The 13013-nt window shown below is 41.9% G+C and overlaps 1 protein-coding gene across 5 annotated transcripts in view; it reads left to right on the plus strand.

Annotated features, from left to right (window-relative positions):
- Positions 1 to 13013, plus strand: part of LOC108699894 (ras-specific guanine nucleotide-releasing factor RalGPS1) — a 146940-nt gene that overhangs the window by 44910 nt on the left and 89017 nt on the right. For all 5 annotated transcript variants that reach the window (XM_041574491.1, XM_018232560.2, XM_018232561.2 and 2 more), the window contains exons 6-7: positions 6259 to 6342; positions 12691 to 12780. In XM_041574491.1, coding sequence (XP_041430425.1) covers positions 6259 to 6342; positions 12691 to 12780 — 174 coding nt within the window. The remainder of the gene's footprint in view (positions 1 to 6258; positions 6343 to 12690; positions 12781 to 13013) is intronic.

Raw genomic sequence — 13013 nt, forward strand, 5'->3', positions numbered from 1 at the left:
TTTTTTTCCCTGTTTTTGGGCACATTTCACTCAGTTTTTCCATGGGTAAGCAACATTGTTTACAGCAGGGGTCGCCAACCTTTTTTATTTATTTATTTTTTTTACCCGTGAGCCACATTGTTGTAAAAAGAGTTGGGGAACAACACAGGAATCTGTTTTTTATGCAACCAAAACGTACCTCCAAACCTGGAATTCCAAAAGAAGCACCTGCTTTGAGGCCACTGGGCGCAACATCCAAGGAGTTGGTGAGCGACATGTTGATTATGAGCCACTGGTTGGGGATCACTGGTTTACAGGATGGTTCTAATCCCCTCTGTTTATTTGGAGCAGCAGAATGCTTGTATGAATGGAGCAACTGGCAGCATTAGAGGAAAATTCACAATTCACCCAAGTACTAGAAAAAGTAGACTATAGAGCAAGCTGTAGCCAAATGCCTGATTGGGGGTGTTCAGGGGGCTACACTAAGTTATAGATTTATAGCACTGTGATCAGAACCAGCTACATGCGGACCAGATGACTCCCTGTATATAACCAGCTTCCTTTCTTGCTCATCACCCAAGCTGTATTAACCCGGATGGAAAGTTCCATGGCTCAGTTTATGCTAATGCACATTCTAAAAGTTTTGGAACTGAAAACTTAAGATCAGAAGCTCTGATACAGGTCCCCTTATTCCATAATAATGTTATAGATATTGTATTACATTAGTGACATTAGTCTTTTGGGCACGTATCTGTTAAACAACAAATACAGTTTAATCACATATATCAATTGTTTTCACTAAGATAGGCTTTTAGGTGAATTCAGGAGAACAAATACATTTTATTCCCAAATCAGCCTTCAGGTTGCCACTTCTGCAGGCTCTCTTCAAGGGAGCTAGCCCAACAGGTTGCAAACCCTGGCTTCTAATGCATCTTCTGATCCAGCCTGATTGGTGCTTATGCTCACCTGAATTTGAATAGGTTCAAATGACTTGCCTTCTTTATCTATGGATTAGTAAACAGTGGTGGGTCCTTTGTTCAAGGTGCCAGCCAACCTTGATACAAGACATTGACTGTATCAAAGACCTGCTTTAAAGAAACTATAGAAAGTTTGGTTTGGAAAACAAGTCCTACTATTGCCATGTCCTGCTTTTGAGTCCTCCTTTCACTTTAAAATGTTCTTGATGTGTTTCACTTGTATTCAGCGAACTTTAAAGCAACATAAAGCCTTTTTTTAGTGATAATATAGACCCTAAATGGAGTAAGCTCCTTCGTCAGACATGGGACTTGCCCCGAAACGTTTGAGGCTATTACAAGCAGGATGAACCCTGCATATTTATTTAGTGCATTGTGCCAGTTTCCATTCTACACGTGACTAATTTGGAGGGTTTGAGGGCCAGGGTGTGCTGGTGAGTACCTTAGATGCCTTTGTAATAGCCATACCCAATTGTGTAGCAGTTTCTCAGTGTTTCTGCTGTAGGAACTCAACTCAAGTAGAATATATTCCAAGTGGTAGAATTTCAGGAATGTGGGGAACTCCACACATACTACCGTTGACATTGGTGGGACTAGCAGATTAGAAACAGCTCAAGATTAATTTGTCATCCTAGATTACACTCCGCAAAACCATAGAGCAATTGTTAGACCGTATAATATAACTGTATGTTGATATTGGAATGTCATCAGACTTTCTACTGGTGCAGTAAATCCGTAAAACTATAATAACTACTATAATGTAAATCCATGTTGGGGGGGGGGTATCCGATGCTTTAGCCCTAAATCCTCCACCAAGTATCACATTGAAACCAGCTAATCTGTGGATATTCCAGCCACTCATATCATAGGGAAAAAAAACATAATTTACACTGGAGAATAGGATTAACATCTGATAATGTTTCTTGTTTAATGTGTAGTACCAGAGGCTACAGCACGACTTGTATATTACGTAGGGAAGTAGCAGCTGGCTGCTTATACTGTACAAGTGAGAATATGATTTAAAGAAAAACTAGATGTTATGAAAGTCATAGTAACCTTTGGTTTTGACTTCCATATTTTAAGCGTTTTGAGAGACCTGGTCTCAACCCAACTCAACCCCTGTAGAATGAATTGAAGCCCGACTGTCAGCCTGATCCCCAACATCAGTGCCCAGCCTCACTAATGCTCATGGAATTCCCAGCAACAATGTTCCAACATCTTGTGGAAACCTTCCCAGAAGCACAGGGGCAGTTAAAACAGCAAAGGGAGGGCCAGCTATAGATGGCCTTGGTTTGTTGCACAGGGAGGTGTCTAGATATTTTTGGCCATATATTATACTATATATGGTGGTGTCTCTTTGCAAGAGTCCTCTTTTTATATGAACCTGTAATGGCATGTAAACATGTCAAAAGAATTTAGCAGAATCTCACTATTCCTAATCTGTGCCCTTCATTTCTTTGGCTTCCACAAATGCACCATTTACAAAATGTACTGTTAATGTACAATGGCCTCCAAACCACATTTGTTACTTGTTCAAATCGGCAGGTTATTTGGATAGTTTGCACTAGCTTTGATTTCCTGTAATTCTCATCTTGTACTTAGTGCTCAGCTTCTGTGTCGTGGAATGGAAAAGCCATAAATGTAATTTCTCGGCTACGAGTCTTGGAGAAAGTGAAGGTAGTACATTCTTTTGTGCTCAGTTTCTGGATTCGCCAATGTGTGGGCACGTACAATTATTTTGTTTATGTATCCGCTAACAAAAGTATCAAGCATTCTGCAGCTTTCCTACCAAAGGCCTCGACGTGGCCCGAAAAGAGTAACATGTTGGGACGTCCGCTGGAAAATGATGCTTATAAAGCCAACAACAGAGTGCTAATTATTGCAGGTTACTGTAGAGTTGATGACTGGAACTAGTCATAATTTTTATATTCATGGTGCCGGCAAATCTGCAGAAGAATTTTAGATTTCAGAGATTCTAATATTTTGATAGTTCTACAGTTGTGCAGCCAGACAAAGACTGAAAGAAGATAACTAAGCATTTAGGTTGGCTAATTAGCCATCACTAGTGATTACCAACATTGAGTTAGCCTTCTTTAAGCAAAAGAGGATGCCAATACATTGTGATATTCAAGAGTTGCTTCAATACCTCAAATTTAGCCAGTTCTCCATGTACAGTCTACTAACGGAGGACATTTTTTTATCCAAGGGCAGAGGATAATTTACTAGTTAGGATTGTACTGTTCATTGGAATTTGGTTCTTCAGGTGATCATAGTCTGGTTGAAGTTGTATGTGCTCCAACCATGGACCAACCTTTTGACCATCACTCTTGTGATTTGTGCCATGATGTAGCAATAAAGGCATTTTGCAAGACGTGGAGTGCTGCCCAGATTGATTGCAGAGTTCTGCAGTTGGTGAGGTAATCCAGCAAGGTACTAACTAACTACAAGTTTGTTGGACATGCCATGGTCAAAGACAGGGCTGTCTAACTGGCGGGCTGCATGGTCTTGTGGTAGCATGGGCGTAGTTTTAAGTGGGTGTGGTTTAAAAACAGGGAGTGGTTAACAATGGCTTCCTTTATCGGCCTTCACCATGTAGGCCTGAAAAATTCCGGCCCTCGGTACCACAGAAGTTGGACAACACTGGTCTAAGAGATCGAATTCCTTTCCATGCTTTCCTTTCAACTAGAAACTGCAGAGAATTCATTGTTGAAATACCCCAACTAATGATTTAATGGCAAAGTAATACATTTGGTTCTCTCTGGGGACAGCCACCAACAATTTTTTTTAAGGGAGCTTAGTTAACCACCCCCCCATTAGTCTTCTTATGAAAAATCACACAAATCTATATATCAAGCTATCCCTTACCATTGATAAGTTTAGCATTTATCCCATTTATGTTGGCCATCCCTGAATTAGATTCCTCTGGTCTCCATGTGAATCCAGGAGGACATTCCAACACAAAACGTCAACTATGGAAACTGACAAACAAATGCTACATTTTCTGTAGCATCTTCCTGTTAACAAACTCAAACCCAGTCAGTCTTTCCAGTGTTTGCTTAGAAGCCTTCATCTACTTGATGTTAATGCAGATTTCTTCTTCCTCCACAGGAAAATTCTCTTCTGAGCGAAAAGGTTAAAAGGATAGTAACCCCAAATATAAATCCTGCATAATGAAATCTGCTGTAATTCTAATTAAATTCCCAATATACATTAATTTAAATTCTTCAGTGGTGCATTTTATTGAAACAGTGGTAGCCTGCTCTCATGTTTTGCTTAACGGAGCCATAAGCCAGTTAGAAACTATAAAAGGTATAGTTGATTTAGTCTCTATAGTGGTATTTTTGCTTTACCTACACCAGTTTGTAGGTTTCTGGGTCATTTAACACCTATTTGTTACACATGCCCTCATTTAGACTCCATGTCAAGTTTCCTGACCTTTATTCTGTTCTCGTCAATCAATTTCACACTGTTTTAATGTGACATGAGATAAGCTACTATAGTTCCCCAGCACCTGTTCACTCCATGATAGAAAGGATAGCGTAAAATCCAAAATCCACATGCTTTTAAAGGCAATGAGTACAGTTTACACCTGGCCAGTATTTGTTCGGCCCAGACGGTAAATCACTAGCTAGGGCCGGCACCAGAATTACAAAGTTGCTGGTAATGCAGCTGCCAATAAGTCTGCAAACATTATACTCCTCTCCCTTTCTGCTGCCGATCTAGTCTTTTCGCCCATAAATCCCTGCCCAATGCGCCCATTTCCCCACCTACTATCCTGTCCCAGCCACCATTTTCCACCCATCCCAGTAATTTCACCTGTATGTCAAACCTCCACCCCTATATGGCATCATGGCCATTCCCCACGACCCAAAGGCCGATACCAGTGGGGGGAAAAAGGTGCCAACCCTAGTAACGAGGCTTCTAAGCAGGCAACCAATAGATGGTCTTCTCCCAAACAGATTGGGAAGTCAATAGACTTTTTGGGGTTAGACTAAATATTTGGAGGTAACAGAAGACCCAGATACAAAGAAAAAATCCCGTTACCCCCGAATGTCTAGTAAATTGTTAAATATTTAACTTTTGGTTGAATGGGACCTCTGTGGTTAAGTCTTAAGCAAGACTCTATGAATAGACCTTTATCTACAAAATGTCAAGTTTGACAAGTTCATTATTCCTACATGTACAATGGAAAGGTGCTTAGAATATTGTATTATCAAGACAAATCATGTGCCTAATGTAGCAAGTGCTTGTTTTGATGTAAGGTTTTGAAGCTTCTTCTGAAGATACAAATGGAATTCCATACTTAGAGCCCAATAACATGTCTGAATGTCTTCTTGTTTCTCACTGGAACAGGTAGACTGTGTTAGTGTAGGCAATTTTACAGGTTACAAATTTGTACAAGGGCCTTTAGAACATGCTAAGATGGAGTGTGTGCTGGGGATAGTCTTCCTATACACCCTAGGACGGCTACATTAATAGTTCCACTTAATGATTGGTAAGCTCTCAACCTTGTGGATCTTTGTAAAGATGGCATCAGTGGCATATCCAGGGCTTTCAAGATATTGTGCAGAAACCTGAAAACCTGGTCTTCAGAGGAGAAAAAATTTGTCCTGCTCCTGCTTTGGTTCTATGTCCTGTTTCTCAAACTCTAATGGAAGAATTTAGTTCATGATTTCCTCAAAACCTCCCCTTTCCAGCAAATTCAATAAAAAATATCACGGAGTTAATAAGAAGTGTTGCATGTTCCAAAAAGCAAGGGATGGGTTCAGCAGAAATTGGGCATACAGTACGAAAAGCATAAACTGGACCTGCCGTGTATGTAACAGAATTGCTAACAGAAAGAGCTAAACAAACGGGAACTCTCCTGCCGCATCCAGGGATGGTTCCGCCTGTTGGCTTTAGTCCTCTTTATAAATTCCATCTGCTGGAAAAAACCTGCAACATACCATGCTAGGAACTGTCTGCACAAGATCCTTCAGTAGAGGGAGGTGGAAAATCATTTTTTCATGGCTTTTCCATGGAAATGCTTCCTTTCCCTGTTTGACTAAATAGTGCTATTCCTGACAGACCCTTTTTGGGCAATCCAAAAGCTTGTTCAAAATCTTGTTCAAAATACATTGATATAATTTAATTTCTCCTGCAATGTATGGGTCCTTATGTAGGTGTGGTATAAAGATTTTTATATTGGCCAAACCAATCAACACGTTGGCCCGAAAGCCTTGAGTTCTCTACTGAAGAACTTACAGAGTCTGTGAAACGAGCCCAACATCAAGTGGACTGATGTACTTCTTGTTTTTTATTGTAGGAACTCTCCAGTTGTGGTTGGAACAAAAAAGAAAAGCGTATCCTCGCCCCAAATGTTGTTGCCTTTACAAGACGATTCAACCAGGTAAATATTAACTTCAGTAATGGGTATTCTTAAATCCTTAAGTTCAGGATCCAGAAAATATTAGTCACTATGGTGCCCTTTAACAGTGCAAGGTCCAGTGCAGACCTTAGTCATTGAAAGCAGGCATAAGATTTATTCCATTACATATTTTAATACTGGGAACTGAGCTGACTCACAGACTTAATGTGAGTCTTCCCCTTTGAAGAAGTGATTGTTTTTCAAACATGTCTTAGACTTAGTCTCTCAATCATACTTGGCCTAAGTCAAGTACTCATTTGGTTTTTGAGGAACGTAGTCTTACCATCAGCCTTGGCTTAAGGCAAGCACCCCTTGGGTTTGTGAGGAATGTATTCTTCCCATCAGCCTTGGCCTATTGCAAGTGCCTCTTGGGTTTGTGAGGAACTTAAGGCAAGTACCCCATGGATTTGTGAGAAACTTAGTCTTCCCATCAGCCTTGACTTAAGGAAAGTACCTCTTGAGTTAGTGAGGAACCTAGCCTCCCCATAAGCCTTGGTGTAAGCCAAGTACCTCTTGGGTTTGTTATTGAGCAAGCTCTCTTCCCATGGTATCGCATAAAGTTCTGGCATCTGCTTAGAGAACAATTAAGAGCTACAACTGAGCTCTTCACAGTAAGTGTGAAAGAGAGTATTACACACCAAAACCACACATCACAAAGGTTTTCATTTGATTGATGGCTTGGGGGGTATGAAAGAAGACAGCAGACAATGAGCTAATTACTCATATTAGTTCAAAGAGTTAGAATTCCTTTTGCTGTGCATCATACTGGCAGAATCGCTCATGGCTTCTGTCTAGGAACAAGCACAGATGGACCCAGGTGTCCAACTATGTAGCACAGGTAACTTCAAGGCAGACAGAAGTAGGGAATGAGGGTGGTTTTTGTTTTATCTATGTGCAGGTCACGTGGGTGGGGGATTTCTCAGTGTTTTTCATGCAATCCCTTCCTTAAATTCAGTAATATTTAAGAAAAATGTCATATTTGTTATAGGTTCTGTAGGTAGGAATGTTCCCCAACACCCAGATTTCAGAGGGTACGGTTCTGCAGGAATGTCCTGTTCTAGAACCGGGACGAAACATTACAAGAGATGAAGTCATTGGCCCTCAATCAGCTGCACTTATTCAATTAGCAAAAGCAATATATACATCTTCATCAATTATATTCTTTCAGTGCTGCCTTTAAAGATCTCCTTGTCACTGCCAGACCCATCTCTGTATCCTGGGAAACAAATTGGTCCACTCATTTACTTTTGTTCCTCTCTCAAAAATATTATCAGTCCCAATATTCTCTTGCATCTTCATAGTCCATTTATGAGCTGGGGGTCCCTAGAATAGATTCTTTTGTTTAAAGGGATATAGTCATCTTTATACATACATCACTTTGAAGCAGAGGATGCATTTAGTTGGGGGCTACATTTAGAGCCTTTCCAGATACCCCCCAAGACCTTTGTTGTTGGGGACACAGGTTTCCCTAGTGGCTTGTTGGATCTGGGGCAGTAAGTGAGCTTCTATAATAATATAGGCGCAGAATCTCCATCCTTCCTATAGTGTTTGCTCTTCTCTAGTGCCCTTAGCCAGTCATTTGGGCAAAGCCAGTGCTCAGGTAGACAACAACTAAGATTGTGTTGTTAAAACAACTCTTGTGGGGGCACGTTTGCAACATTTGTTTGAGATGCCTTTAAACCAGTGATCCCTTACCAGTAGCTCGTGAGTAACATGTTGCTCTCCAACCCCTTGGATGTTGCTCCCAGTGGCCTCAAAGCAGGTACTTATTTTTTAATTTGAGGCTTGGAGGCAAGTTTTGGTTGTATAAAAACCAGTTGTACTGCCAAACAGAGCCTCAATGTAGGTTGACAATCCACATAGGGGCTAACAAATGGCCAATCACCGCACTTATTTGGCACCCCAAGAACCTTTTTCATGCTAGTGTTGCTCCCCAACTCCTTTTACTTCTTGGGTTTTTGCTCATGGGTTCAAAAGGTTGGTAATCCGTGCTTTAAACCATGGCAGATCCAGTTCCTGAAACCTTCATGGGGAAAAGCAACCCACTTGGACTTGCAACTCAAGCTGATCTGCAACTGCCATATTGGCCTCCATAATTTCCGTGACATTGCTAGAAGGTGAAAATGTGATACGTTCTCTAATATTTGAGACCTTTAAACAGCATTTCTGCATCTGCGTTTCTGATGCAGGGCGCTAACCCAAGCTCTGCTAGTCATCTTTATGTCACAGGATCTCTTTCATGATGTTTCCTTTATTAACATTCTTCCACCATAGCAGATTTATTACAAGACTTTGGAGGGCTGAGAATCAGGGGTCTAGAAAGGAGATTTCCTCCTTGGAAAAGCAACTATGGAAAAGCTTAAAGCATAAGTGTGTCCCATAGATTGCGCTACATAATATCCAAAAGAACAGATTATAGAAAGGTCTAGAGTGTCGAAGGACTGTGTTCTCTTTAATCTGTGGTTGGCTGCTTAGCACGAGTCTCACTTTTACAGTCCCTGGAAAATATGAAGGCATGATATTAACGGGAGAAAAGCCATCTGCTGTGTATTAAAGAAAATACAATTCTAATAAATTTGTGCAAGACCTTCGTACTGTCCAAAAAATATGTCATTCTCTGCAATAAACGAGCTGGTCACAGTTGCGCCAAGCTATTGTCACGGTTGGCACCCTGAATTCAGAACCGATGCTAAGCACCCTCTTCTCTGGTCTTGCTTCCGCCTTTAACAGCCGCCTTTCACCTCGGGAGGAGCCCTTGGCTAATCGGATGCCACCAGGTCTTAGAAAGAGAGGTGCCAAGCAAAGGGTTCTGAACGAGCAAAGGGGCACAACGGTTAAGTAAAGTCTTTGGGCAGAAGGGCGAGGTACAAGGCGAAGACAGAAAGCGTAGTTAGATCAGGCCGGGTCGGGGCAGGCAGAGTATAAACGGAGTCAGGCAGGCAAGAGTCAAACCAGGAGATCAATCAGGAGGGATATGGAATAGAAGAGTCAGTTACCAGGCAGGGTCAGGATTTCAGAAGTCAGATCGTCAAAAACAGGCAGGGGTCACAACAGATAATCAGGAATCAGAAGCTTCAACAGCACAGAGGCACCAGGAACTCTTTGGAAAGAAACCTATAACGGGCAATGTGAAAATGTACACTGTGGCTTTGAACACTTAAAGGGATCCTGTCATCGGAAAAAATGTTTTTTTCAAAACGCATCAGTTAATAGTGCTACTCCAGCAGAATTCTGCACTGAAATCCATTTCTCAAAAGAGCAAACAGATTTTTTTATATTCAATTTTGAAATCTGACATGGGGCTAGACATTTTTCAATTTCCCAGCTGCCCCCAGTCATGTGACTTGTGCCTGCACTTTAGGAGAGAAATGCTTTCTGGCAGGCTGCTGTTTTTCCTTTTCAATGTAACTGAATGTGTCTCAGTGGGACATGGGTTTTTACTATTGAGTGCTGTTCTTAGATCTACCAGGCAGCTGTTATCTTGTGTTAGGGAGCTGCTATCTGGTTACCTTCCAATTGTTCTTTTGTTTGGCTGCTGGGGGGAAAAAGGGAGGGGGTGATCTCACTCTAACTTGCAGTACAGCAGTAAAGAGTGATTGAAGTTTATCAGAGCACAAGTCACATGACTTGGGGCAGCTGGGAAATTAGCACAATGTCTAGCCCCATGTCAGATTTCAAAATTGAATATAAAAAAATCTGTTTGCTCTTTTGAGAAAAGGATTTCAGTGCAGAATTCTGCTGCAGCAGCACTATTAACTGATTCATTTTGAAAAAAAATTTTTTTCCCACGACAGTAACCCTTTAAAAGTTAAGACGCCAGCGCGCATGCGCCAATAGATAGGGAAGTGGCGCAGCAGCAGCAGAAGCGCAAGAGAGTGGCATGCGTCCCCGTCGAGGGGACTGCAGGCGTCCCTGCAGACCCCCTCCCACTAGACCACCACGGTGAGTAATCCTCACAGCTATAAACTTTGTTTTTATGCACCAGTTCCACGATTCCAAACATGTTCAAGGGGTTAAACACCTGTTTGCTGACATGTTTGGATTCACAAGTTGCAGCCAAAAATACTGTTGATAAAGCGAGGTTGATCATTAATGATGTTCTCTGCTTACTCTGGCTTTTGGATCACCGCCAGTAATCTTTTCAACAGATTTTCCCCAATTAGGTAATATTTGGTGTTTGTAAAACACAAGCAAGTATTGTGTCATTCCAGCCATGCTCGCTGACATATCGTTTGGTGTTTCTAATAAACTGTTTACAAGTTTCGTTTGGGACACTCGTTGTATTGAAGAGGTTCATGAATAGATGCTCTTTCTTCCTCTGATTCTACTGGACTCCCCCTGCTAAAATATACAAAAATATTTCTTACGTTTTCTAATGTCTTGGCTGGCTCCTAACCCAGATGCGAGTCATTTCAACATAATAAAGTAGAGCACTACAGGCACAAAATGCCATATTGTTCCACTTATTGGCCAACTGGCTGGATCCTCATTGGAGGAATGTTGCTGTCACTATAGAGGTCCTACAAGTACTGGGAGTCCCAGGAACAAAAGGGTGTCCATTGGGGCTCTACTGATAAGCAGTTTCAATATACATTAATTAAAATATCTTATTACCTGTGTTTAGGTGGCCCTAAAATTATTTTGTCCTGGGACCCAGTAATTTCCACTTAGGGCACTGGGTGCCATGATTCTGCTTCCATGAGATCAGGCTGCCCAAAATCTGAATCAGTTGATTACTGCCTTAAGGTGGCCATACACTATAACAGTGCTGTCCAACTTCTGTGGTACAGAGGGCTAGAATTTTTTTGGCCTACATGGTGGAGGGCCGATAATGGAAGCCAGTGATGACCACTCCCTGTTTTTAAACCACACCCACTTTAAACCACACCCATGTTACTGCAAGACCATGTCCACATTAATGGTGGGAGCACAACAAAAGTCCAAATGATTGGTGCGCACTGCAGGGATATCATTTATCACTCACGAGTAAAAAGTTGTCATATTATTAAAGGAATCGTTCAGAATAAAAATAAAAACTGGGCAAAGAGAGATGCTGTACAAAATAAAAAATGTTTCTAATATAGTTAGGCAAAAATGTAATGTAATGTATAAAGACTGGAGTGACTGGATGTCTAACATAATAGCCAGAACACTACTTCCTGCTTTGCAGCTCTCTTGGTTTCCACTGATATATAGAGACACAGTGCTGTTGCCCCTTCAGCAGTTTGTATGAGTGTGAACAGGTGGGCAGTTTCAGTCTGGGTCTCGGGTGTGAACAGTACAGGGCTTTAGGGTGTGAACAGTACAGGGCTTTAGGGTGTTAACAATACCAGTGTCACAGGTGTGAACAATGCAGGGGAGATTACATGTGTGAATTTGATTAAACAATGCAGGGGCCAGTTAATCTCTTTAGTGTTATCTTTTAAAGTTTACACATGGTAAACAGACACAGCAGGCAGACTTTTATGTGGGGGGGGGGGCCACACAAGCCACGGGCCGCTTATTGGACAGCCCTGCACTATAAAATCCGAGCGTTTGGCATTCTTCCCCCAATTTTCCCACCAAAGGCGGATGACACCGGCCTAATCCACTCATTTGGCCTAATTGAATTACAACGACGGGAATACCAGCCAACGGGACAAGGACCGCATCAACAAACTGATTCGGTCCTCAATCAAGCGAGAGAATTATACATGCCCTATGCATGATTTTTGAGCAGATATTGTTCGGGAAGCCCATCTGAGGGCCCAATAAATGGCTGATAAACTGCCCGTGTGTGGTAACCTTTAGTCAGTCCTTCTCAATTATGAAGTTAGTCATGTGGCATGATTGCACTGGTGTTTTGATTTTCCTATGTTGAGTTAAGCTGTATTGTAATGATGCAAAGTATCACCATTTTTTCCCCCAAATGAAGAAAATCGATACCATACAAGAGTAACTCAAAGCTGGTAGTTTTTACAAAACAAGGTGCCCTTCCATTTTACACAGTATATGCAACAAACAGATTAAAGTCAATTCTTCCGAAACCAGAGTAGACCGGTCTCCTGGCAGTCTGCTACTTTTGAGGCAAATGAAGGGAAATTGCTCGTCTCAGTGAACCCAACCCCTGGTATTCTCCATATTTGCTCTGTTTCACAGACCTTTCTGGCAGAGATATACCCTTCCTTTAGAGTCTTCCCCAGCTACTGTGCCACAATAGATTCCTCCATGCAAAAGTCAACCACTTTGTGTTGTTAGAGCTGTGTGTGTTGTCATTACCTTTCCAGTTGGCAAAATAGCAGCCTTTGAAGGGACACACTTTCAACCTCCATCTTCTGTTGTTCGTTCCAGGTCAGCTTCTGGGTCGTTCGAGAGATTTTAACAGCACAGACGTTGAAAATTAGAGCAGAAATACTGAGCCATTTTGTCAAGATTGCGAAGGTGAGTCTCCTGGGGTAGTGACTGTTACTCCAAAATAATGGTCCTGTAATGCCTTGTGACGCACCTGAGTGCTTGTATTGGTGTCTTCTGTGTTACGTCACTTCTTGGCACACAAATGTAGTGGCATTTTCAACCACGGCCAGACTGGAGCCTTGGGGGCCCACCAGGGCTGAAAAATGAAGGGCCCTCCTGGCAGTCCCTGGGGGCCCCCTCGCAACCTTCAAACTCTTGGC

Source organism: Xenopus laevis, chromosome 8S (assembly GCF_017654675.1).
Source record: "Xenopus laevis strain J_2021 chromosome 8S, Xenopus_laevis_v10.1, whole genome shotgun sequence".
Classification (NCBI taxonomy): domain Eukaryota; kingdom Metazoa; phylum Chordata; class Amphibia; order Anura; family Pipidae; genus Xenopus; species Xenopus laevis.